The following is a 27,490-nucleotide window of genomic DNA, read 5'->3' on the forward strand; positions in this document are numbered from 1 at the left end:
GATTTTCGCAGCATACTTCCAAGATGTGAATGAAACAACATTTCCCGACTACTGACCCTACATTGAAATAGGTGCAGAGCAGACCTGCATTATAGTGAATAGTGTCAGTCAATAGGCCAATGAGCGTGTCCGCTGTTTCCTGTTCCTGCGGCGTGGTCTCTTGTTCGTGTCCCTGTCTGCCAGGTTATTTGAAAACAATATCATCCAAGCATCTGGTGTTGGTGCACTCTTTGCTGTTAAGACTACCGTGTTGATACGATCTAGTGGAATCAGAATGATAGGCAACAACGGTAGTGCTATGTACTTGCAGAGTTCATTGGTCATTCTCAGCTCCAGTGACAACATGAACAATACTAGGTTCATCAATAATACAGGTATGTATGTACAATCATGTACTGTGTGGAAGGTTAACACTAGTTCATGGAACTTGAGCATCCCCTCCCCACCCCTCCTCTTCCCCCGGCACCCCTCCTCTTCCCCCGGCACCCCTCCTCTTCCCCCGGCACCCCTCCTCTTCCCCCCTCCTCTTCCCCCTCCTCTTCCCCCCACCCTCCTCTTCCCCCCCCCCATCCCACCTCTTCCCCACCTCTTCCCCCCACCTCTTCCCCCCCTCCTCCCCCTCCTCTTTCCCCCTCCCCTACTCCCACCCCACCTCTTCCCCCCTCCTCTTCCCCCCTCCTCGCCCCTCCTCTCGCCTTCTTTGCAATGTTACTTTGCTCTATAGAAGGCTATTCTAAAGTTCTAAATTCCAAATTCTAAATTCCATTTTTGAAGGGTTAGAAAAGGTAGGACTGAAATGGCGATGACATTTGGCCTAAGAACCTCTGTGACTGGAAAGAAGAAGAAATGCAGACATCGCTATGACATCCTCAAGCCTTATGCATCTTAGTACTCCAGCAACTGAATCAGCTTTAAAAATTAAAGCTTGGTTGAGTGAGGTTGGGAGGGGGGGGGGGGAGGGGAGGGGAAGGGGAGGGCTGGAGGGAGGCTGGGGATGAGAGGGAGGGGGGGGGGGACAATGGTATGGGATAAAGGTGAAGAACAATAACCATGGGTACTAGATGAGACGCAAGGCGGTCACACCCCAGAGGCCATTGGATCCAAAGGATAACTTGGAACGGTTACCCTCCCAGGGTATCTGAACAACAGCCATCATAAATGCAGGCCTGAAGTAAAGTGGAACCTATTCCGACTCCAGAAGCCAGGATCTCAGCCAAACAAATCTGTAAGATCTTGAATCTTTGTAAGAAAGGGTTTGCTCCCCACACTGGAGCTCGCGCTATTCCGCCGACTTTACTTGACACTTGACTGACTCACGACTGCCATCCAGAGCACACGAGAAGTCCAGCGAGCCTTCGACTCGGCAAACCTGCAAGAAAGCACCACTCCCTGCTCAATACACAGTGTTTCGGGGAATTCACCCCTCATCAGTTGAGCTTGAGTAGGCTGAGGAAGATTGTGCCTGAAGAGCACCACTTATATAGTGCTCTCCAGGCACAAACATCACCAGGGATACAAACTTACAGAGACGCTCCATTTCCAGCGCGACAAACACCTCGTGAACACCAGATAGCAGCGTGAGTCAGTGTCGCTCCTGGACGGTGAGACCAGACGTTGAGGACCCTCGGTCAGCGGAATAGCGCGAGCTCCAGTGTGGGGAGCAAACCCTTTCTTACAAATCATCGCCGAAGTCGCAACCACTACTTCATCTTGAATCTTTTTGTCATTTCTCCTGTGTTGTGGGAATGCGTGCCAGCATGTGTGCGTGATTGTGTGTGTGTGTGTGTATGTGTATGTGTGAGTGTTTGTTTGTTTGTCTGATTGTGTCCTTATGCGTCTCTCTGGGTATGTGTTTAGGTATCGATGGTGGTGCTATTTTCCTGGTGCAACCTGCTCAAATTGTACTCGATGCTAATACATCCCTTCTATTCGAGGGTAACCGTGCAACAGACAAGGGTGGAGCAGTGTTTCTGCAAGCACAGGCCAGCACCGATAGCAAGGATGCACATCTACTGAACAAACATTGTTTTCTACAAACTAACTTTGACATACACTCGATGCCACGCTCATCTTGGGAGGTCAGTGTTAGTTATTCTGCCTTCACCCTAGCTATGAACTAGTAGTCGTGGTGTGTTGTTTTTGCTGGGAAATTGACTGAGGTACATTTTATTGAGTTTCATACTGATTCAATGCTGGGGCAACATGAAGGAAAGAGAGAGAGAGAGAGAGAGAGAGAGAGAGAGAGAGAGAGAGAGAAAGAGAGAGAGGGAGATGGAGAGGGAGAGAGAGAGAGAAAGAGAGATAGATAGAGAGAGAGGGGGGGGGGGGGAGTGGGAGGGGGGGGGGGGGATCGTGTTTATAAGCAGCAGAAAACACAAATGAGGAAAAGACGAGAACCCGAAATAACACACGATTCAGTCTACCGTATAGTGAAATGTCCAAAGAAATGTCGCCTAGAAATCGAAGACTGCTATCAATGGATTTCAGGAAAGTTTGAGCTTTCCACAAGATCTTCAATAAGAACAGATACACGATCGATTTTAAAGCTGCAGCTCCTAACAAAGTGTGCCCCGCCGGGTACAAGACAAGTGTAATTTGGACACCAGTGAGGCATCCTATTATCACCTCTCCGCCACACTACTTCAAATGCATGTTTGACAACCACCAGAAATTCTTCAGACACATTTAAATGTACATGTGTAGTATCCCTGCCCGACCAATACGGAAGCAGTACGGAACTAATACGGAGCTTGCCTGATGTATATTTAGTGTATCTCCGTATGTAAGCGTACGTCGTCTGCTGCATAAAAGCGGCTGCGCATTTCTGTTTTGATGAAGAGAAGATTAGATTAGATTGGATAGCAATGAAAGCTAACTCGAAGAATAAGGATTCAGCCTCTAGGTGAGCACCGGAGAGAAAGTTATTTATTTTGCCGCTTCTTCTTTCACGAACGATTATATCTCAGGTGTGTACCTGAAAGTAGAATAAAAGTAATTATTGTTGATTTCACCGCGCCTACCACTCGGCTACCTATTACACATGTATGGCAATAGTATAGAACACACACAGCATGTAAGAGTAGCAAGAGCCATGTCATCCAATGGGCAGTACACAGAAGTGTCCCAGCATTATTCAACAGAACCACAATCTGTCATATCTGCTGTGCTGACAAAGTCACCATCCTAAACAACAATCCAGAAACCAAATGATACAGTGGAAGCCCCTAGCTAGTCTGAAAGTGCCGTCACGAAAACGAAATCTACTTGGAAAACGTCTAGCATGGCTCTACGTAATTACGCATGAAAATCCGTATGTCGTACTTGCTGGGGAGTGAGGGAAAGTGTCATAGGTAGACCTCTCTACGGATTTCCGTAGGAAAGCTTTCCTACTTTGGGTCCTCCGTAGGACTTTTTGAAAATATGTTTCGCATTTTCCTGATTTATCCATGGGAATGTTCAAGCCGTGCAAAACACAGGGCATACACCACGTGGAAAACAAAATTGAAAACGCGGTTTCGGTTCGTGGTGCATGCGGTGGGCGCATGCAGCCAGCGTGCCTGCAAAGCAACAACGTGAAGAAGGCATGTTAAGCAGTTGTGGAGAAATTATGTAGGGCGAAACCCAACAGTGCTGATTTTAGGTATGAATATTACGTGCAGTTCCTACGTTATTTTCGTACGTAATTCCGTCGAGCGAAACCTCCCTATTGTCCAACTCTTCTTTCACCTTCTCTTTCTGCACAAATTGATCAGTTGATGTTGGACCCGATTAATCCTACTTGTGCATTACCTCACATCTTTACCATAACTAACTACTTGGTCATATAATGATCCTTGCTTGATTAGGGCTTGCAGTCCACTGCTAATGACATTCATAAGGAACCCTCCTTTCTCTTTTCTCATCATGGGTTGCCTGTAGATTTCCATGGTTGCCATGGCTGCAATGATCATGAAAGTTAAAGCACCAACATAATCCTAAGCCGCGCGTTTTTTTCTTCTTTGAGTTTTTTTGTTTGTTTGAAGTTTTATTTTACATCGCAAACCAAACGGGCATTGATGCCCAATATTATGATGGCGATAGAATAAAAAGTGTGGCTCGATAAAGCTTCACTTGCGAAAATGAGAAAACAGTATGCCCATACATTTGCCCTTGTTATGCTCTCGAGTATTGTATTGTATTTAGGGGGTGGGTGGAATTCCTGCATATGCCGCGGCGGGAAACGTCAATCTGGGGGCATCTCACGAGAATTGTGAGCATTTGTTTTTGTTGTTGTTCTGCTTGTAGATATCGCTATATTTCGAGAACAACCAGGCATCCAATGGAGGGGCTGCTGCTTACCTTTCCAGTGTAGTACAGTGCGTGTGCATACATGAATCATGTCTACCACCTGACATGAATACAACCAACTTCAACATGTCCGGGGATCTACCTACTCCGGAATCATTCCCCTTCCTCAGTCTCATCAGATTCCGGTAAGCTTAGTACTAGCGTTAACTGCAGCACACGTTCATTGTCTTGCGACTGGTGGTGACTCGTCGACAATCATCTGAGGAAGTAGAGTTTGTCACCAGCCTAGGCTATTGGCTGTTGACTATAGTCTGTAGTCTCCACAGTGACAATAGTCGGTTTAAATATGAAAATAGTGCACTTTGGTATTCACGTTCGGTTTTTTTGCGATTTCCAAATAAAGGTTTGGTGAGGGATTTAGAACACGAAATTTAATCAACAAGAATCGTAATCATGAAAGTGGTAAAGGTTGTTGCTATGTGTAAACGTTTGTCTCTCTTTCATTTTTGAAGTCCAATGGTGAGTTTCACAAGTACTCATACTACACCTACTGCTTCTACTACACCTACGTGTCACAGTCACAGTCACAGTGTGACGTGAGGAATGACTACGAGTAGCTACCAAGTCACAGTGTGACGTGAGTACACCTAAGTGTCACAGTGTGACGTGAGGTATGACCACGAGTAGCTACCTGCGTTGCCTCTATGTGTTTGATACAAGTCCTGTCTGCTACTCTGGACATGTTTTAAAAGTACTATTTTGTTTCCAATTTGTGTGTAGAAACAACTCCATTAGGGCGGGTGTGAACGGAATAGACAATTCTCCTTACGTTGCCATCGGCACTGACCCAGCCGCTGTCAAAGTGAAGACAACAGATGTAAGTACTGTTGCTGCTGCTGCTGTTGTTATTGTTTTAAAGGATTCTCCAAAAGCAATTAGATGGTTGTCATGGGAGTCTCGTATATAGCTAAAACACACACACAGGGGGTGGGGGGGGGGGGGGGGGGAGTGAAGACGGGAAAATGGAGGGAGGGAGGGAGGGAGAGAGAGAGAGAGAGTTACAGAGATACAGAGCATGATCAGTATAATTATTATGTTAACGAAGTCTGTCATGCATTTCTCAGTAATGTGTTAAAAGACCCTGGTTACCCATTGTTTGCTGGAGTGCTTGGAAGCTGCTCTGATCTGGTCTTGGATCGTGCGAGCTTCCAGGACTAGTTGGTTCAGGTCTCCGTCTTCCCACAGGATCAAGCGATTCTGCAGGAGCCTCCGGTGTTCGCTCTGGTCCAAAACCTGTGCGGCCGCTGGAGCAGGAGTTGGGTTGCCACCATGGCTGCTTTGATGGCGATTCCTTCCGCGGCACCGCGTTCACCAAAACTCTTGTACAGCGATGTTAATAGGTTTACAAATTTCGATCCAATTGTGCCGAGTGGCACATCGAACAAGTTTGCTGCGAAGTGGACGGTCTCCTCATAGGCGGCCGCTACCACTTGACGGGTGTCTGTGGCGTCCAGTCTCCCAAGGGTCAACGACCCTTCCGCTGCTGTAAACGGTGCCAAGGTACTATGCACTGTGCCAAGGTACTATTTTTTTTTGCTCAACCATCATCGACCGAACTGGTGGCTGCTGAGTGCAATTTGCATTTCTGAACTGTGACACTGTGCGTAGCACTCAAACCGGTGAACATGTGCGCACTGCACTGACTGTCTTTAATGCTCCTCATTGTTTTTGTTTTTATCTATTTCTTTTTTACCAGGCGTGGGCCATCCCCTGAAAAAAAACCAAAAAAAAAACAAACAAAAAAACTATGCACTGTGCCAAGGTACTATGCACTGTAAAGTGAACTTATATTGGACACCGTGTGTACTATCCCCTTGATGAGCAGTTACATAGTGTGCTGATCCACCATCTTTGAGGGGATTACGGCGGTCTTTGTGGGAAGACGTTACTGGAGAATCTTGGATAGGTTATGCCTGCCATAACTGCGTGTGACCTGTTGTGTCCTGTTGTGCACCGTTCCTGTGTCTTCAGCTGAGAATCGCACCAGGAGCATTCTTTTCCTTGGATATTCTAGTAACAGATCAGTTTCACATACCAAGTTGGGCTGTGCTAAAGCTTGTGGACATCACACCGGGATTACCACCAGTAAGCTGCTGAAGAGCACGGTTCTACATACGCTCTTGCAGCGTATAACGTTATAATGTTGATGTGTGTGTGTGCCAAGTCATGATTGTGTATGCATACAGCTGTGTGGGCGTGTCTGTGTGTCTGTGTGTCTGTGTGTCTGCATGTCTGTGTGTCTGTGTGTCTGTGTGTGCTATGGCTTCTGCCGTAGCATTGCTATCATCGCCTCCGGCGATGGGCGTCAAAGGTCAAAAGGTGTCTGTGTGTCTGTGTGTCTGTGTGTGTGTCTGTGTGTCTGTGTGTGTGTCTGTGTGTGTATTGTGTTGGTGCATGTGCAAGCCAAACTGCATGTGTACAGTTGTGTTGGGAATGTATTACATTTGTAGTGTAAAGAAGCCGTAGCTTGACCCTGAAATAGGAATGTGCAAAGTACAAACAAAGAACCTTGATCTGAATCGAGCAGGTGCAAAGGTAAACAGGCCAGGTCACAAGTTGAGAATGAAGGGAAACCGGATGTGACAGGAGTTGATACGCATGGTAAGATGACTGTACTAGTACAGTGCTTGTACAGTGTAGCAATCATGTACAGGGGAGAGCGGTCCAGTGCTTGTACAGTGTAGCAATCATGTACAGGGGAGAGCAGTCGGGGCGTATGATAAGATGACAGTGCTAGTACAGTGCTAGCGCAATATGCATGTAAACACCAGAACACCTTTTTTGAACTACATAACCATGAAGTCAATCAACTCTCGGCACTGCTTGTGCCTCGGTGCTGCAACAACCTCGGTTGTGCCCATCACTAATGACCTTGGTCGGTTGACTGGAAAGTGGGCCGGCCAAAAATAGACAAGTCGGTCTGTGTGAAATGTCTCTGCTTGGACAGGTGCATGTTGATATCCATGATGAACTAACTGCCTTTGGTTTATGGTTCTTGCTGAAACTGAACCAGCATGTTCATTTTTTCAGATGATCTTTGTTCTTCGTTGTTATCGGCCACCACATCACAACTGCACTCTCCAGCCGACCTCGAAAAAACGTTGGAGAGTGCATTTGTGGTGTGGTGGCCGATGACAATTCGGTACATGGCCGACTCAGTGCTACTGTTTACCCGTTAGTTAGCTTTGCTCTTCACTACATCAACAATTGTACATACACGTGGAGCCTAACTAAAGAGCTGAGCTGGGCAGAGTTGTGAGCTGATCTGAAGTAATGTGTGTGTGTGTGTGTGTGTGTGTGTGTGTGTGTGTGTGTGTGTGTGTGTTGACATTCGTGTGAATCCCTTTGCCCTAGGAATGTAAACTGAAATTCCGGCCATCTCAATTTCAGGTCAATCAGCTTGGTGCCAATACAACGGTACCTATCGATTCGTTGGTGAAATTTTCCTTCGTCGCTCCTAATCTGCACGTCTATAGAGGTGTAGCAATGCGTGTGGCAAGGGACAGTACGGATGTGCATTGTCAGGTACAACGCATCATCTCTGTAGTGGGATTAACAGATTCCACTCCGGTAAGGCTGGCAATCCTTGTGCTCAGTTTGCCTCTTGCATCGATAACATTAAGGGCCGTACATAATTATCAATACTTTACTCAACGCGAAAATGTTTTGTTTGTGAGTGGATCGAGGAGAGTTTCGTTTTGGAAAAAAATTGATAACTGAAACATCAATATATTCTAGCTGTTAATTCAATTTATTTTTGTTGGGGGGGGGGGGGGGGGGATCATAACTAACTTTTTCGTTCTGGGAAAATTATCAATAATGCTGGATGGCCCCTGTAGAAGTTCAGCATCCATTTTCCTTTATAAAATCATTGTCAGTTGACAAACCCCTTTTTATTTAAAATCATTGAAATTTCCGGAATACAATGGCAGTACTGACAGCATTTTTGCTGATAGTTCCCTTAGTGCTTCTTCATATGTGCATATGTGGTTGTTGGAATGATTTTTACTCATCGTTTGATCTATCAGAGGTAGTACAGGCATTGGCATTGAGTACACCGCTGAGTTCAAAAACGTGTACCGTAAAGTCTTGTATAAAAAAGCCGCGGCTTCTATGACTTTCTTGATGAAATTTTGCAGGCTTCTGTATGAGACAGGCTTCTATACAAGACAGGTATTTCTATGTATGTCAACACTAAAACCAGGCTTATGTGTGATTTGATGGGCCCAAAATTGCGGCTTCTATTCAAGGGCGGCTTCTATTCAAGTGCGGCTTTTATACAAGACTTTACGGTATTTCAGTTTGTTTCACGGTACAGTGTATCTCCCCTCTGAAGTGGGTTGCATTGTTTTGCCAAGCACTGATGTGTGAAAGGGAAGAATAGGTGCAACCTGACTAGAAGTGTGTCGATGTGCATGTGTGTGTCGATGTGCATGTGTGTGTCGATGTGCATGTGTGTGTCGATGTGCATGTGTGTGTCGATGTGCATGTGTGTGTCGATGTGCATGTGTGTGTCGATGCGCATGTGTGTGTCGATGTGCATGTGTGTGTCGATGTGCATGTGTGTGTCGATGTGCATGTGTGTGTCGATGTGCATGTGTGTGTCGATGTGCATGTGTGTGTCGATGTGCATGTGTGTGTCGATGTGCATGTGTGTGTCGATGTGCATGTGTGTGTCGATGTGCATGTGTGTGTCGATGTGCATGTGTGTGTCGATGTGCATGTGTGTGTCGATGTGCATGTGTGTGTCGATGTGCATGTGTGTGTTGATGTGCATGTGTGTGTCGATGTGCATGTGTGTGTCGATGTGCATGTGTGTGTCGATGTGCATGTGTGTGTGTCGATGTGCATGTGTGTGTCGATGTGCATGTGTGTGTCGATGTGCATGAGTGTGTCGATGTGCATGCGTGTGTTCCTGTGTATATGTATAATGCTGGTGATGTGTTTGTCTTTGTGTACACTTCGTGTTTGCCACAGTTCTCCGCAGACTTCAGCTTAACTGTTGCAAGTTGTCCACCAGGGTTCACCTACAACAAAGATGAAATGAAGTGTTTATGTCGTACACGTGAAAGTCGTATTATCCAGTGCAATGATACAGACCAGACAGTGGTTGTTCAGGTTAGTTACCGTAGCAACGGAATGAGCAGTGATCTGTGTTACCATAGTGACGCAGTAAGCACTGACCAATGGCCCAGTGCTTTCTGTTAACTCACTATGCGTCCATACACAGTGTGTAACAGTTACATGCTCACGTGGTGACAATTGAAAAAGACCAAACCGAGTAGGGGTTCACTGGCCAGAAAAAGCCACTTCATAGCTTGTAGACCAGGCTGAATGATGGTGGTGAATTCTTCAGCCTTGCAAGCTGTTGAATGGTGCAATCCCAGCACAAGTTGCTATGGCTTCTGCTGTAGCATCACTATCATCGCCTCCGGCGATCGGCGTCAAATGGTCAAATGGTGTGTGGATGTGTGTGTGTCTGTGTTTCTACATATTCTCCAGCAAGGATCATGGGGTGAAGTTTTAGGTGAAGACAGAACCCTCATTCTCTACCCGTGCCCGGCTCATTTCTTATCACCTTGTCACACTGACAGTACGAAAGCATTGACAGGATGTCCATTTCCAGTCAACACTTCACAGCAATGTAGCGCGAACCGAACAGGTAGGACCCGGGTGTACACCCTCAGTGTAGGAACTAATAGGCTGATAAGGTCACAGTACCAGTGCTGCCAAATAAGTTTTCGCCCAAAATCGGACACCCTTCACCGCCAAGGCTGGCCACATGGTGCGAATTTTTCTCCTCGGCAAATTTTTTTACAGAGAATTCAAAATATCGCTTAAAACACCATGCAAATTTGCTTCGTTGCCATGGTAACCCCGGAGTTGTCATGAATTTTGTAATGATGAGTGTGGTCGCACACTGACTCTGTACAGACTGTCAGCGTACATGCCATCCAGCCTGATCCAGGCATGTTACTTTGCAGTTCCACAGCCAAGCGCTAGCCTTTTTTAGAAGCAATTGTACAGTGATTTGTGCCTTCAGTTGCGGTGAAAAGTGAAAGTACAGGACTTCTGCATAGGGAAGTAATGATCTCCGACATTTTGGCTGCTTTTCGGACGTTTCCCTTTCGGACCGGTTTTCGGAAGAGCCTTCAAAAATCGGACACTGTCCGAAAAATCGGACGGTTTGGCAGCACTGCAGTACTGACAATACTGACACAGCACTCATGTATTACACACACTACCCATGTATTACACACACTACCAGTCGGCGTGTACTGTCCATGGAGAAATAGCGTTACATGCTCATCTTGATTTTGGCCATTAGTGAGGTCCAAACGTAATTGCGCAATTGTGGGGTCAGAACGTAATTGTTTTCATAGTTCTGTTTTGTGCGACGCAGTGTGGAATGCTTATCGAGTTTTGATTTTTAGGTTTGTTCTGCCTAATGGTGTGTGTTACCCGGGGTTAGCATCAATAAAGTTGAAGGCACTGGTGCTAGTCCGAAACTCACTTTTTGGTCTAAATTGGATTCAGGCCAGAGATCAAATATTTTTTCTGTATCTGGGGTGCCATGATATCATGCATGCCTGTGAATCAGTGAATCATACTCATACATACACAGAGTTACCATGGTAACATGCATGACTGTGCATCACTATTTCTACACATACTATGATGGTGTCCAGGACTAGTGAATCATCATCCATATCATTCAATTTAGTGATTCTTCTGAGCCACCTATTGACTATTGTGGACTTCGGACTACGTATAGCTGTTCTGATCATTTCAGATGATGGACTGCCTACAGCGCTTTAAATTGTTATAGATGATGGTCTGCCTACAGCGTTTCAGCTTGTTGTAGATGATGGACTGTACATAACAGCTCACATCATTTTGACAGACTCCGTATAGTGGCTCACATCCTGTAGATGATGGACTGCCTACAGCGGTTCAGATTGTTGTAGGTGATGGACTCCATACAGTGGCTCACACCATTGTGGCTTGTGGGCTGCCTACAGCAGTTTAGATTGTTGTATGATGATGGACTGTATACAGCAGCTCACATCATTGTAGCTTGTGGGCTGTACATTCAGGTTGTGTACATGGACATAGGCGTATACCTTGGTATGGGCGTATACGTCGAAGATTCGGGGTGTTCACCCTTTCCCTGGGGGTGTTCACCCTTTCCCTGGGCCCTTGTCATTCCTTCTATATGTGTATGGGGTCACGCATTTCGAGTCACAGTTGTTGTTTCCGGCAACTCTTCTTTGCACGTTTCTACCACCTCTCTGCTATCTGCCTCCCCGAGTGTCACCTCTCCTCTCTCTTCCTCCCTGAGTATCATCTCTCTGCTGCGCTCAATTCTGTGCTTCTGTTCGTTTTCTTCTTGCCTGTACTCCACGTGATGAAAACGTATTGAAAGTATTCATTTGAAATTTGCTTGGAACATCTTGCTGGTAGGGAGCCTGAAGTTCTTCTTCTAAGTGAAGGTCATTTCGTTTCCTTGTTCCTTTGAAGGTTCAACACTTTGTGGCCAATGTAAGCCAGGGTTTGGATTGGCATTCCAAGCATACAACTGCATAGAGTGTGATCAACACTACATTGCAAGACTGATGTGGATTGGTAAGTTCTCGTATATCAGTGGTCGTCAACGTGTATTACATCCTGATCAGTCCAAGGCTTGCCCTCCCCTATCCGAGTTGATACGGGTCTCAACAGATATCTAGTTTTTTTGTGCTGCACTGTGCACTGTGCCCTGTGTCCTGTGCCCTGTGTCCTGTGCCCTGTGCCCTGTGCCCTGTGCCCTGTGCCCTGTGCCATGTGCCCTGTGTCCTGTGCCCTGTGCCCTGTGCCATGTGCCCTGTGTCCTGTGCCCTGTGTCCTGTGCCCTGTGCCCTGTGCCCTGTGCCCTTTGCACTGTCCACTGTGTACTGACTGCACATGTATTTGTTGGCACTGTCTTCTGGCATGCACATGTACCTATCATCAACATGTACATGTATGTTGACCAATCTTTCATGTTCATGATTGTTCTCTACGTAGTGGGTCCTATATCAATGTGATTCCGAGGCTTTTGTTGGTTTACAGTTCCACTGTGTGCACTGTACTGTGCACACAGTAGAACTGTTGTTGTTGTTGTTGTTGTTGTTGTTGTTGTTGTTGTTGTTGTTGTTGTTGTTGTTGTTGTTGTTGTTGTTGTTGTTGTTGTTGTTGTTGTTGTTGTTGTCTTCGTCGTCGTTGTTGTTGTTGTTGTTGTCTTCGTCGTCGTTGTTGTTGTTGTTGTTTCTATGCGTATATAGTTTTCATTGTCCTGGTTATAGCATGTGTGATTGTCCGCTACAACCTACGCATCGGCCCAAAGATTCGTGGCGTTCTGTTTGCTCTGCAGGTCAGTACTCATGGACTTATCTACTCTTTTATGTTGTACATTGTACCACATAAGTTACCTACATGGTTACAGCTCACTGCTACAGTATTGGGTAATTGTCTCCATGGTTACAGTATTGGGTAATTGTCTCCATGGTTACAGTATTGGGTAATTGTCTACATGGTTATACTTATATAGGACCCGCATTTGGAGGAACAAATATTTCAGGGCTCACCACGACTGTACAAAATGTGTCCAAAGATCGTTAGGTTTGGCCAATTAGCGCAAGGCAAAACATCCAGTGTTTTGGATTTTTAGTGTGTATGCCGAGTTTTCCTTAGCTTTGTCCATTGGATTTAGTCATTAGGCCAGGTGTGCCTTCAAGTCGAGGTTTACAGTCTCGAATTTTTTCTATTTAATAAAACACGTACCCTCTTTGAATTTTTGATACAAGCTCTGCTTGTATCAAACTTCACACATTTCCTGTAGCTGAAGGCCCTGTACTTGCATCAAGTTCACATAATCCCGGAGAAAACTTCGTGAAGGCTTATTTATCGGTGTGAACGTTCACTTCCTTGTACCCTCTTTGAATTGTAGCTCAAGCTCTGCTTGTATCAAACTTCACACATTTCCTGTAGCTGAAGGCCCTGTACTTGCATCAAGTTCACATAATCCCGGAGAAAACTTCGTGAAGGCTTATTTATCGGTGTGAACGTTCACTTCCTTGTACCCTCTTTGAATTGTAGCTCAAGCTCTGCTTGTATCAAACTTCACACATTTCCTGTAGCTGAAGGCCCTGTACTTGCATCAAGTTCACATAATCCCGGAGAAAACTTCGTGAAGGCTTATTTATCGGTGTGAACGTTCACTTCCTTCAGCACATGGCATGTGTTGTAAACTCTTGGCATCAGCTGCTTCTGTTTTATTGTGCTGCTATTTCTATCTGCCGGCTGTTTTGCAGAATATTTCGTTCTACCTTTTTGAGCTGCCCAGTAACAGAATCTATGAGATGGTAAGTATGAGTAGGAACAAACCACTGCCCAGCAACAAGAATAGCAATAAGAAGAACACCAATATCACCACCACCGCCACCCCCGCCGCAGCCGCCACCACCACCGCTACTAGCAGCAGCAGCAGCAGCAGCAGCAGCAGTAACAATAACACATTTACAATTAAGAGTAGAGCACATACGCTCCCTTCCATTAACACCGTCTGCAACAGTTCAACTCAATTCACAATAATTATTCCAATACATTTACAACACATTTCACTGTAATACTCTGCTAGGAGCTGGGTGGGTGACAAAGCTTCATTTTCATTACAGGGCTTGTAACTGCACCACACATCGTGCAGTGTTTGCATTCACTGTTTCTTGTCTTTTGTGTATATGGATATGTGTGTGTGTATATGGATGTGTGTGTGTATGTGGATGTTAGTTTGAATGGGAGTGTAGGTGTGTAGTGTGTAGGTGCGTGTGTGGATGTGTGGGTGGATTGGCGTGAGGGTATGTGGGTGGATTTGTGAATGGGGGAATGGGTGTGTGGGTGCATTTGTGAATGGGGGAATGGGTGTGTGGGTGCATTTGTGAATGGGGGAATGGGTGTCGGTGGGTGTGGGTTTGTGGGTTTGTGCGTGTGGGTATGCCGGGTTAGTGGGTGGATGGATGTGTGTGTGTGCCTGGGGGGGGGGGGGGGGGGGGGGGGGGGGGGGAGAGCAAGCAACCGCTGCAACCGCGAAAGACTCTTTTACAAAGTATCTCAGGTGGGTAGTGAACTAAGCATGATCTGGAGGGGATAGCATGCATGCATAATTATCATTACAAGGCTTTCCGTTGTTGTCATAATGATAATTGTCTTATGTTGTGCTGCAGGGTCTCTACATCTCCTCAATCACGAATCTCAACTTTGCCTTTGGGCTATGCGTACTAAAGCAGCTTGATGCTTTGGAGAGTACCTTTGCGGGATACACGGCTCCTCTCATTGTCTCTCTCGTTCTGTTAGCAGCCTACTTTGCAAGGTAAACTCACATGTAAGGTCACATGACTGGGGGTGAGGGCTGGGGGTGAGGGCTGGGGTGAGGGCTGGGGGTGAGGGCTGGGGTGAGGGCTGGGGGTGAGGGCTGGGGGTGAGGGCTGGGGGTTAGGGCTGGGGGTGAGGGCTGGGGTGAGGGCTGGGGGTGAGGAGGGCAACACATAGTTGGCAGGATTCCTGACATATGTCATGTGATAGTATGTCATACTATCTATGTGCAAATATTCCCCAAAATAATGGTTCCGGAGCTGAAGCTTAGGATCCAATTTGAGCAGGTGGCGGCACATTCTTCATTTAGCAGCTTTAATAAGTTCACTTAGGAGTTCAACACCAGTTTTTTTGTATAGAGCCCTGCTATTAATTTCCGGCTCAGTAGGTAATTGGAGCTGAACAGCTGAATTTGACCTAAATGAAAAGTGTTCTTTTACAGCACACAATGCAATTTCCCAAGAACAGTTTTTCAGATATTCTTGGTGGGCATGCATGCATTCAAGCACACACACACACGTCTGTCCGTCCGTCCGTCTGTCCATCCATCCACCCATCTGTCTGCTTTATGCTTTTGGTATTTTCCAGTTCACAAGGTTGGATGAAATCGCTGTCCCATGAGTCAAGACTAAATGGATTTCTGACTCTGATGTTTCTTGCATATCAGAGCTTGGCATTCACCTCACTGTTCCTCTTGTACTGCCAGCCGGTAACTACCAACTTGACTCTGTCTAACAGCTCCAGTGAATACGTAGTCACCAGTGAGCTTACGGTAAGTTCCGTGCTGTCACACATCCGCTGTACCTACGGCATGGTATGAAACAGAGCTGCCATGGTTCACAAATACTACTGTTGCCCTGTTTGTACATACATACCCCGAATACATACCCAGAATACATACCCAGAACATGGGCGTAGGAACCGGTCGGGCAGACCAAAAATTTTCGAATTTTTCATTTTTTACTTTATTTTTTACATTTCAACCTTGTTGATAGCTTGTCGACTCTTGTACAGGTACCATGTTTTACATCGACAATGCGGTGTATCATCAGCATGCATATTCTTATTTTTCATATTATTTGAAACTCGGATGTTGAGCCAATAATAAATGTAGAAAGGAAAAGGAAATATAGGTACGAGTTGAGAGTAACTCTCCATCACTGTAACCAGATACTATATACTATATCCATAAACTTGAACCTTCCAAGTTGGAAGGCTGTCGGTTAGCGCTACGGAGATGTGTTGAAGCTAGGTGTCAGGACGTCGAATGTCTCAGTACTCTGTCAGTTTTGTGCCTAGTTGTTGCACTTTCTGACTGTATATAGTATCTGGTTACAGTGATGGAGAGTTACTCTCAACTCGTACCTATATTTCCTTTTCCTTTCTCATATTATTCTGTAGCATTAAAATATGGCCTTTTAGGCCCAATTTTCAAAAAAATCCCGCGGGAGGACCCCGGACACCCTCTCACAATTTCGCCGCACCAATATTAAACTGCTTCCTACGCCCCTGCAGAATACATACCCGGAATACATACCCAGAATACATACCCGGAATACATACCCAGAATACATACCCAGAATACATACCCAGAATACATACCCAGAATACATACCCAGAATACATACCCGGAATACATACCCAGAATACATACCCAGAATACATACCCAGAATACATACCCAGAATACATACCCAGAATACATACCCAGAATACGTACCCAGAATACATACCCAGAATACATACCCAGAATACATACCCAGAATGCATACCCAGAATACATACCCAGAATACATACCCAGAATACATACCCAGAATACATACCCAGAATACATACCCAGAATACATACCCAGAATACATACCCAGAATACATACCCAGAATACATACCCAGAATACATACCCAGAATACAAACCCCGAAGAATAGAATTAGCATTGACAGTAACAGTTACTAAACTTAGTAGCAGTGGTGAGGCTGCTTGCAGTTACCGTATTTTACCGGATGTAAGTCGACCCCGGTTATAGGTCGACCCCGTATCCGGGGGTCTCAATTCTGCGTTTTCATCCAAAGAAGCACTACTAACCCCTCCCTGCTATTAACACATCAACAAATCATGTAAAAATTCCTTGTTGGAGGTTATAACATCCCAATCCTTCAAAAGACCAATAAACTGGAAAAATGTGTACCGTATTTTTCCGGTTGTAAGTCGACCTTTTATGACTAAAAATAGAAGTAGAAAGGGTGGGGGTCGACTTACAACCGGGATTCGACTTATAACCGGGAACTATCAGTATCTTACCAAAAATGACCGGCACTGCATGCACGAGTGCACCATGTGTACACATTTCGCCAGTTTATTGGCCTTTTTCAAGGATTGGGACATTATACCCTCCAATAAGGAATGTTTACATAATTTGTTGATGTGTCAGTAGCAGGGATCTAGGGAGTGGTTAGTAATGCTTCTTTTGGTGAAAATTTCAAAACGCAGAATTGAGACCTCCGGATACGGGGGTCGACTTACAACCGGTAAAATACGGTACACATAGTGCACTCGTGCATGCAGTTCAGGTCATTTTTTGTAAGATTCTGATAGTTCCCGGTTATAAGTCGAATCCCGGTTGTAAGTCGACCCCCACCCTTTCTCCTTCTATTTTAAGTCGTGAAAGGTCGACTTACAACCGGAAAAATACGGTGCTAAACTTTGTTTTAATTTTTTAATTTTTTTCTAATTTCTGCACCTCGTGGCATGTCAAGACAGCCAATTGAATTGAGGAGAGGGTGAGACCAACCACGGAAGAAGAGAAAAAAGAAAATGAAGAGCACGTACACAAAGTGGGAAGGGATTAGCAACTTACAAAGCAATGGGATGCTCAGCGAGCTATACAGCGGAAGTGGTGACTGTGACATTTTTTACTGGGAGATACTGAAGTGCTGTCTGACGAGGGTACGGAATTTGGGCATATCTGGAGCTTGTCTAACACTGGGAGGCAGTTGGAGCCACGTGGAGTAGGAGGAAAAGAAAGGGGAATTTACGAATGGGGTAGACCTGGCTAGGGGGAGATCCTTTTGAATTTTCGGTGAGCTATAACGGCTTTGAAAATTGAGATACAAAAATGGATACTTTCTGTGCATCACGCTTACATTGGAATCAAGAGTACATAACCCTCCAGAGTGTGCAACGCCTGACCCAGCTCTGCATAGGGTCTTGGTCGAGCGTATACGTAGTCGGATCTTCTGATGTCATGCGTACATTCCACGCCAGTGCGCAAGGCCGGTCTCGACGCAGGGCACCATTGTTTTTGATCCGAGAGTACCCGCGACTCCCCAGGTTCCCCTCAGATGTGTACGGTATTATGACGCAAAGATCCGATTACGCTCGACCAAGACCCTATGCAGAGCTGGATCAGGCGTTGGACACTCTGGGAGGTTATGTACTCTTGTTGGAATGTATCCACTCCTGCTCTGCTATGCCGTGCCGTGCTGTACTGAATTACATTGCACAGTGCTGTCTGTACTTTAATGTTACTGTGTTGTGTTGTGATGTGTTGACTGTTGTGTTGTGTTGTGTTGTGTTGTGATGTGATGTGATGTGATGTCGTGTGTGGTGTTGTATGGTGTTGTGTTGTTTCGTGAATGTGATGTGATGTACTGTGATGTGTTGTGTTGTGTTGTGATTTTCTGATTAACTATGCAGACTCAGGTGTTCTTCCTGGATGGGACAATTAAATGCTGGCAAGGAAAGCATCTCATCTTTGGCATCATTGCCATCCTCATCCTTGCATTCTTGGTGTTGCCAGTACCAATTATTACATTTCTTGTAGCAATTGGAAAGGCACCAACAGTAAGTGGATTTTAAAATCTTCTTTCTCTTATCCAGTTTAACTTGAGTGTTAGGCGGCTTGGTCAGTCTTGTCGTCTAGGAAACGAGCAATCAGCGTCATTCCCGCAAGTGGGCCTTACCTGTGTTAAAAGCCAGCGCACCGCGTACATGACACAGGTCCGTGTCATCCTGCCTCGTTGTGAATATGGCACATTGTCTTTCTGGTGGCAATTCGTGACCTGATGTCCACCACTTTCTGAACGAATTGTCTTTCTGGTGGCAATTACCTGATCTCGGCACGCAATAAGGAAGCCTTCTGCTGTTTCGGGCTGCGGATTCTGAGACCTGAAAGACGAAAACAAAAGCTGTGTGTTCAGGATGCCATCAATATGAGTTCAATAGCGGCCATGAAGAGGCACCTGCCGGAGTTGTTGGCAGCTGCGGCTGTCAGTGAATACCTGCTTGACGGTGTGTTTGTTGGTTGTGTCGAGCGGCTGGTCAGGTGTGGAGTCATGATGTGCGTGGTGGGCGCAGCTAGCAGACAGTGCCATTCTTGCCGTCCTTGTCGTCCTGGCCAGCGAGATCACTTGGCCTGATTATGATTTGCATATGTAGAGTTAGGCTTGGTCAGGTAAAGATAAATCATGAGTTGTTTCGTCTCGTACCTATGTCAGCATCGTGATGGTGAAGTGGACAGGTTGATTCTCTTCCACTAGGCTTCATTCGGCCGACTTTGCTTTGACCTCGTTGAAAAGTGATGCGGAAAAAAAAGGTCGATTCGCAAAATTATGTTGATTTTGACATGTGATTGCTGGCTATGCTCCATGTTGATTAGAAGTAATTGTGCTATGGAAGTAGAAACTTGCAGTATTATATCAGTTGTATTGAACCTTCTGTGTTGAAGTGAAATAAAATAAATCAATGTTCGTGAATGTCCCCAAAGAAACTTATCAGTGGTAGATCATGGTAATCGGACTTCAAGTGAAAAGGGCCAGGGATCAATTATTTGTGAATGGTCTATGACCATATACATTAAGTTGTGACAGACTGACAGTATACAATATGTCCATGTGTATGTTACACTGTGCTTGAAGTCAGTGTGTTATGACTGTCACGGTTGAATGAACATAGAGGAAGAGGGGTTTCTCACAGGTAGCGGGGTGTTTTCATGAAGGAATGCTGGTGTCCTGTCTGCCACTATGCAGAGGTTGCGTCCATTCCAAGATGTCTTGATTCTGGGCCATGGCTTTCAACCAAGGAAAGCATGGTGGTTTTCTGTTGACCTTCTACGGCGCCTCTTTGTCTCTCTTCTCTTCATATTCATCACTGACTACAAAATCAGAGTGGTAAGTCACAGAATATACAGAGTGGTAAGTCACACAATATACAGTAGATAAGAGTGGTAAGTCACACAATATACAGTAGATAAGAGTGGTAAGTCACACAATATACAGTAGATAAGAGTGGTAAGTCACACAATATACAGTAGATAAGAGTGGTAAGTCACACAATATACAGTAGATAAGAGTGGTAAGTCACACAATATACAGTAGATAAGAGTGGTAAGTCACACAATATACAGTAGATAAGAGTGGTAAGTCACACAATATACAGTAGATAAGAGTGGTAAGTCACACAATATACAGTAGAACCTGTAACTACACGAGTCGCAGAAAACCACGCGTCTTGATTGTCGTAACTTAAAGTTTCATGCCATATAGCAATCTTCAGACAACTGATGGTTTTCTGTGACTCGTGTGTTACTGCTCTGCTTCCGCATTGAGCACTCTATCGAACCGGAGGACTCCGCTCTCTGTAGAACCTGTAACTAAAAATGATGTACCTTTTATTTCATGCACGAGCGGTTGTTGACTGATCTGTGCATTTTTCGTTGCCTTCCCATAATCCACGTACATATACATGTACGTATGAGTCTGAGTCTGAGTGTGTGTGTGTGTGTGTGTGTGTGTGTGTGTGTGTGTGCGTGTGCGTGTGCGTGTGCATGTGCATGTGTGTGCATGTGCATGTGTGTGCATGTGTGTGTGTGCATGTGCATGTGTGTGTGCATGTGCATGTGTGTGCATGTGTGTGTGTGCATGTGTGTGCATGTGTGTGCATGTGTGTGCATGTATCCACACATGCATGTGCATGTGTGGATACATGTGCATGCATGTCCAATCATGTACATGCATGGTTATATTTGCACAGGTGTCACTGGAATTGGCCGCACTGTTTCTATTGACAATACATCTCTACACGCAACCCTATATAGAACGTTTAGCTAATGTAGCGGAAGCTCTGGCACTGCTTGATCTTGCACTCGTTGGATCACTGACTATTCAACAAGATGAGAGAAACACACCGACAGCTGTCTTCATCACGTTTATCCTCCTTCCCGTGGCCTACATGCTGATATATATCTCTCTGACACTCTGGTCTTCCTTTAAGCAATGGAAGTAAGTTTGTCCTTAACAACACCACATGTCAGGGATAGGGAGTAGTGTGTGTGTGTGGGGGGGGGGGGGGTCAATGATCGGCCTTGACTAAACACACCGGCTAGAGAGTGCATCAAAAGGGGATTTCCCTGGTTTCTTTCAATGGATGTTGTAATGGACGGGAGGCTGAAAGGGGAAGTCCGGTGAAAAATTTAAATTTCAGGGTCGGTAGAGTTTCGGCCGCTGAGTCGAATGGTGTTGGTCCCACGTGTCTCCGACAAAGCGTTCTCGAGATATTTCCGTTTGAAAAACTGAGTTTCGGGGGCTGCGCCATGACGTCATGCGGCCGCGCCACACCCTCTGCAACGTCATAGCGTGCAGCTAGGTCAAAAGGAGTGCGTGAAAGCAATAGTGTCAGTGCTATTTCAAATGATTTGGCGACTGATATTAGGTGGTGCAAGCGACCCCGAAGACATGTAACTCCTTGTGAGAGTGAGGATGCAGCCATGGCTGACCTTCATGAGTTCAGTCTGGGGCTGAGAACCTCGGTAGTCAGCTGAAGAAATGGCCGCGCGGGCCGGTCAAGAGTGAGCGCTACTGAGTTTTCGACTGATGAAGAAGCAGCAGCTATTGCAGACGAGGCTGATGTAATTATCAGATCGCTGGAGAGCAGGGTCGCCAAAATGGAGAAGAGTGATGCGAGTGCTCTAAATGTTGTTCCATACCGATTAGATTCGCTTAGACTCAAGTAGCCTGCCACATGGTGATGTTTTGGTGCGAACTGGGAATATTTCGGACTACTCAATTGGAGAACAGTGCAGGCTCTTTGAACCACGGGCATGACTCTTCGCTCGCAACGCTATAGAATCTGAAAGTTCTAGGTCCGAGAGCTGGTCGCTGTTTTGTCACTTGTCACGGTTGTGCACTCATCGCTGTAGCATAAAATAATGAGGCGCCGCGGGTGCGGAAAACTAAAATTTTCTTTCTCAAAGCACAACCACCGGCACCGGCAAGGAGAAACGCACGTTCTCTGACTACATGACTGTACAATACGACTGATAGTACGAGTGTAGTACATGTACATGACAAGTCCGTGTGTTGACTAGTTTTCTGAGTCTTGTGTCAGATGTGACAAGAGTTTGTTGACTGCACTACTAGTACTACTACAGCTAGATAACACTCTGCACGCACTGCATGCACGCAGCGCGCGCAGAGCGCATAGACCATGTAGACCAGGTAGACGGGCTAGGCTAACGGAAAAGTCCAACTCGGAAACGGCAAAAATACGGTATAACCATAACCTCCAGGTTTACCGAGCTGAAAATCACAGGGTACGTAGTGTTTGTAACACTGAATCGAATGGTCTTGGTCCAAAAAAGCTGCGATAAACGGTTCCCCAATCGAACGCGCTCCGAATATGGCCATTTTGTACACAACTAGATGGTGTGGCTACCTGGCTGCACGCTGTGACGTCATCACCTGGATCTGGGTGATGCGCGCTCAAATTCGCACATGTTCGATTGGGCGTATCTGACGAACCATAAGCCGCAGCCTCCTCGGACAAAGACCATTCGACTCAGCGCCCCGAACTCTACGGACTGTGAAATTTAAATTTTTCACCGGACTTCCCCTTTAAATTAAACAGGAAATAATGATTAGGGATCCAGGAGAAGAAAATCATCGCAACCAGAAGAAGAGTATGCCGAGCAACTGTTGTAGCAATATAACCACACATGGTGATATGGCGGTAAAACCACACGTGGTGATATGGCAGTGTAACACACATGACGATACTGGTGTAGGGTCCTTGCTGCTAATAGAGCTCTATGTCCAAGCAGGGGCAGAATGCACCACACAAAGGCAAAACAATGGCGATATGACAGTGAAACCACATGTGGATAATGGCGGTTAATACACATCTGCCCACATAACGCTCTCTAAGCTGCAAACTGCAAAGTTCTGGAAAAGAGCATTCCTTCTCTTGCCGTTGCCATCAGTTTTCACCTGGTGCCCTGTCGATACATGGCTTGTTATTATCACTATACACTATACAGTGTATGGTGTGACTGTACACACATCACACGCATACCGTATTTTACCGGTTGTAAGTCGACCCCGGTTATAGGTCGACCCCCGTATCCGGAGGTCTCAATTCTGCGTTTTAAAGTTTTCACCCAACGAAGCACTACCGTTATATACCAACCACTCCCTGCTACTAACATATCAACAAATCATGTAAACATTCCTTATTGGAGGGTATAACGTCCCAATCCTTGAAAAAGGCCAATAAACTGGCAAACATGTGTACACATGGTGCACTCGTGCATGCAGTGCCGGTCATTTTTGGTAAGATACTGATAGTTCCCGGTTATAAGTCGAATCCCGGTTGTAAGTCGACCCCCACCCTTTCTCCTTCTATTTTTAGTCGTAAAAGGTCGACTTACAACCGGAAAAATACGGTAGGTAATACTACACTACACTGACTCAACTTGGCTCAAATAGTGACATACGGCCAGGCACCAGACGCACTCGGGTGATCCTCTTTTAGCCCTTGGCGGATTATGACGCCATAATATTTGGCATAATCTTGGGATTTCGTCAAAAACTTATGCTCCGGCATAATATACGGATTCCAACGTGTAAGGTCGGCGTAATCTTTCGGTTTAGACAAAACATTATGTTTAGGGCATAATACAGCTTTGTCAGAAAGCCTGCAGATGTTTTTTTTTAATACCCCAGTTACGACTCCTTGTCATAGCCCTTGGCGGATTATGCCGGCATAATATTTGGCATAATCTTGGGATTTCGTCAAAAAATTATGCTCCGGCATAATATACGGATTCCAACGTGTGGGGTCGGCATAATCTTTCGGTTTAGACAAACATTGTGCTTAGGGCATGGCCGTGTGTGTATGCGTGGTTTCTCAATCCTCTATGTACAGCGTGAATACATAGTGGAACCGAGCATAATTCAGCATAATTCAGCATATTTGTTGGCATAATTGTGGTATAATCAAAAGCATAATTTGACGATTGGCCGAGCATAGTCCGCCAATGGCTATCCTCTTTGCCTTTGCCAGAACTCAGTTGTCACTTGGAGAGCATTGTGTTGGCAGGATGGTATCAGGGCCGGAGGCAGCTCCCACGGAGCGGTTCGGCCGAGTGCCCTGTTGAAGGGGGTCTGGATCCTCCCCCAAATATTTTTAGTAATTTAGAAAGCAAATCCTGCACTCTGGGTGCATTTCGGTGTATCTCCTAGCCCCTGGGTACAACTTGCAAGTCTGATGTTCCAATGCAGAACACACTAGTTTCAGACTGTGCATCTATGATAGTTCACTGTACGGAGAATGTTCCTGATGACAGTGTAGTCCGTTTTTTTACGACTCCTTGTACAAAATCCTACATCAAAACTTTTTCTCCCCGGTTTTTGGACGTTCCACGTGGACAGACTTTTTGGGAAATTGGTACATCCATGGCCGTACCGGCCACACCTGTGGTGTCGGCCCTGCGTATTTACCACCATTTCTTCACTAGCACTCTGCTAGTAATACATATATTGCATATGAGTGATTGGTTTGCAGGCCTGCCTGCAAATCATGAGGTCCCGGGTTCGAGATCCGCGCTGGTAGCAGGGAGCGTGGAAAAGACTTTTTACACGTGGTGAACTGCGCCGACACCCACGGTCAACTGGGTACTCACGACTCGGAGTGAGGATAACAAGGATGCAGTTTACAGGGTTATGGGCCATTACACGCCCGATTGGTTGAGAGACTCATCTCCTCTCCCCTGACTCACTTGTGAGGTCTGCATTCGCCACTAAGGTGAACAGGCATAGTGGTGGTCTGCGGATGTGAAGGCTAGTCTGTGTGTTTCTGAACATTCAAGCGATGCTGACGCGGATCCCACAAATATTATTATTACTTCTGCTTTGGAGTTTTCAGCAATCTTTCTTGTCAAGCTGCGGCCGAATACATCCAAAGAAGAAGATTGCCTGATGAGTCCAGCAGGGACGAAACGTGTGTCGCAATCGAGGACATTCGGGAGTCGTAATTTTTACACTCCCCAAGCGGTGTGTATTTTGCCTGCACTTTGCATTTGGTTGAGCGTAGAACATGGCTTCATCGTGGCATGTGGGCCATGGGCTGCTATAGGGAACATCCTGTTTTGGCTGAAATGGATGCAGCTCTGCTCGCTCCTCTTTGCATGTGCATTGGCGGTGCCGGTGGAGGAGCTGAAAACCCCACTAGTTTGTTTGATTTTCGATGTGGAAGACTCTTGGCTACCCAATGTTCTATTCGCATATTGAGCCACTGAAAATGCACTAGACATTGCGTCATCTGTTGGTGTCCTTTTTCTGGTTTATTTAGGAAACAGAAGAACAAAGCTAAACAAGGTCTGTTGGATGAAATAGATGGTGACTCTGATACAGCCGGCGGCGTAGTTTCTCGAGATAGTGCTTCACTTGGCTATGCTAGACCTGTGCTACGCAAGTTGCATGCAGCAAGTGACGTCACTGGTCCATATGCAGCTGTACGCGCAAGCGCTATCGCCAGGCTACCCGACAGTGATGACCCAGATTCAGCTGCACAAAGATCTGATAACACACCCACACACATCAACAGTGGTACTGGCAACAGTGGCGCTGGCAGCAATGGTGGCGGCAACTCTACAAGTCACAGCCTGCGTAGGAGTTCAAAGTCTCGGCGTACGTCTTGGCGCCGTAAAGGCAAACCACCAGCCAATGGGATGACAGCAGATGCTGGATCAAGGGATGAATTTCTGTCAATGAGTGTTGATGTGGATTCTAAAAGAGAGCATCTGTCATCGAAAAATGTCGGAACAAATACATGTAGTTCAAGGGTGTCCATGGAGGATAGAGGGGATCGGCATGAACTCCGTCAAGTAAGAAGGCAATTAAAAACACCACTCCTGGGACAACAGACACATACATATGCAACACCTCCTTCACATTCTTCAGGCGACAGTGACTAACGTTAAGGTTATGTTGATAGCGTCAGTGTTCACTGTTACAACCAGTCATTCAGCTAGTGCCTCCTCCTCATACTGGATACATGTAGTTCAAAATGCTAGCGCTTCATACTGGATGTGTAGTGCATTACGCTAGCGCTTCACACTGGATGCATTCTTAGTGTGTGCCAAACAGCCTATCAACAATAGCAGCAAGGGGAGGACTTCATAACCGTCCTCAAATGAATGCAGGATTGCGAACGCCTTTTACGCTAGAGCCTGAGCTTCACTAGTAGTATCCTTGATCACCTTTTTATCCTTTCGCTATATGTAGTCCTAGCCAGATACAAAACAAATTATTAATTTTCACAAAGTACTTCTTTGATAGAATATAAATGGAGTTGGCATGTGCGTCCATCACAGCATGCACTTGATGAAACTGATACTGTAAGGAGAAGTAAAGGCATTCGGGATATCCTCTTATCAACATAACTAAGATTAAATTTCAAGTTTTTGTGGTTCTAGGTGTTTAGTTGAGCATGAATCATACTTTTCTGGGTGAGCAGAGTCCGCACCGCAGCTTGAATCGTAATATTATTATTTGAGAACAGGAATGTTTTAACTACTTACTGAAATACATGTACTACTTACTCAATCTGCGGACAGCATGCTGTTTCGTTCTTTGTGAACTCCTCAGCGCAGCACAGAGAAACTACTTCTGTGCTCTGAGACTAACATACTATAGTCATGTATAGTGATAGTGCTGTTACTCATGCTCCACTTGCCGCTGCATTCTATGATCTAGCCATGCTGCTGCCTATCTGCGAGGTAATCTGTAAAATAATATCACCCGTCACCATGGTGACCAGTGTGCTAGTGAGTGTGGTACGTGCCTGTTTACACAACCGTATTTGGCATTCAGGAGGATGGGTATGTACCTGAGTGGAGTTGGGGGCTGTAACCGATGAACCGTGGCTAGAACCATACTTGACAGACTGGTAACGCATCCCGTGCCAGATGTATGTCTGTTGTTAGCTGACCTCTCACCTGCAGCTTCCAGAGCTCCTGCATTGAACACACACACACACACACACACACACACACACACACACACACGCACACGCACACACACCAACAATTAAGACAACACATAAACACAAAGCCAGACGCACGCACATAGACACGCATGCACAAGGTTCTAGTACTGCTGAGTCACCTCTGCAATAGCAAAGAAGACGTGATTGCAAGTGACCGTTGGCTTGTGCATAGTGTGCATAGTGTGCATATGCATACTCAGTGTGTCTTTGTGGTCCACTTTCACGACAATAACACACACAGAAGTCTCTGCTGTGAGCACGGTGGCTCGGCAATGGCTCTATTTATTGATATTAGATCCTCAGAACCAACGCATATGGCCGATTGGTTAGCAGGCCTGCCTGCGAATCATGAGGTCCCGAGTTCAAGACCCGCGCTGGTAGCAGGGAGCGTGTAAAAAGACTTATTACGCGTGCTGAACTGCGCGGTCAACTGGG

The 27,490-nt window shown here is 45.8% G+C and overlaps 1 protein-coding gene across 1 annotated transcript in view; it reads left to right on the forward strand.

Annotated features, from left to right (window-relative positions):
* Positions 1-26,814, forward strand: part of LOC135816227 (uncharacterized) — a 33,897-nt gene extending 7,083 nt beyond the window's left edge. Inside the window, exons 4-20 of the mRNA XM_065329634.1 lie at positions 184-374; positions 1,858-2,078; positions 4,285-4,472; positions 5,068-5,164; positions 6,319-6,432; positions 7,702-7,917; positions 9,325-9,465; positions 9,850-10,009; positions 11,869-11,973; positions 12,651-12,739; positions 13,680-13,730; positions 14,589-14,734; positions 15,325-15,508; positions 18,431-18,577; positions 19,762-19,902; positions 20,765-21,012; positions 25,358-26,814. Coding sequence (XP_065185706.1) covers positions 184-374; positions 1,858-2,078; positions 4,285-4,472; positions 5,068-5,164; positions 6,319-6,432; positions 7,702-7,917; positions 9,325-9,465; positions 9,850-10,009; positions 11,869-11,973; positions 12,651-12,739; positions 13,680-13,730; positions 14,589-14,734; positions 15,325-15,508; positions 18,431-18,577; positions 19,762-19,902; positions 20,765-21,012; positions 25,358-25,982 — 3,064 coding nt within the window. The 3' untranslated portion in view covers positions 25,983-26,814. The remainder of the gene's footprint in view (positions 1-183; positions 375-1,857; positions 2,079-4,284; positions 4,473-5,067; positions 5,165-6,318; positions 6,433-7,701; positions 7,918-9,324; positions 9,466-9,849; positions 10,010-11,868; positions 11,974-12,650; positions 12,740-13,679; positions 13,731-14,588; positions 14,735-15,324; positions 15,509-18,430; positions 18,578-19,761; positions 19,903-20,764; positions 21,013-25,357) is intronic.
* The last annotated feature ends 676 nt before the right edge of the window (positions 26,815-27,490 follow it).

This window comes from Sycon ciliatum, chromosome 4 (genome assembly GCF_964019385.1).
Source record: "Sycon ciliatum chromosome 4, ocSycCili1.1, whole genome shotgun sequence".
NCBI lineage: Eukaryota > Metazoa > Porifera > Calcarea > Leucosolenida > Sycettidae > Sycon > Sycon ciliatum.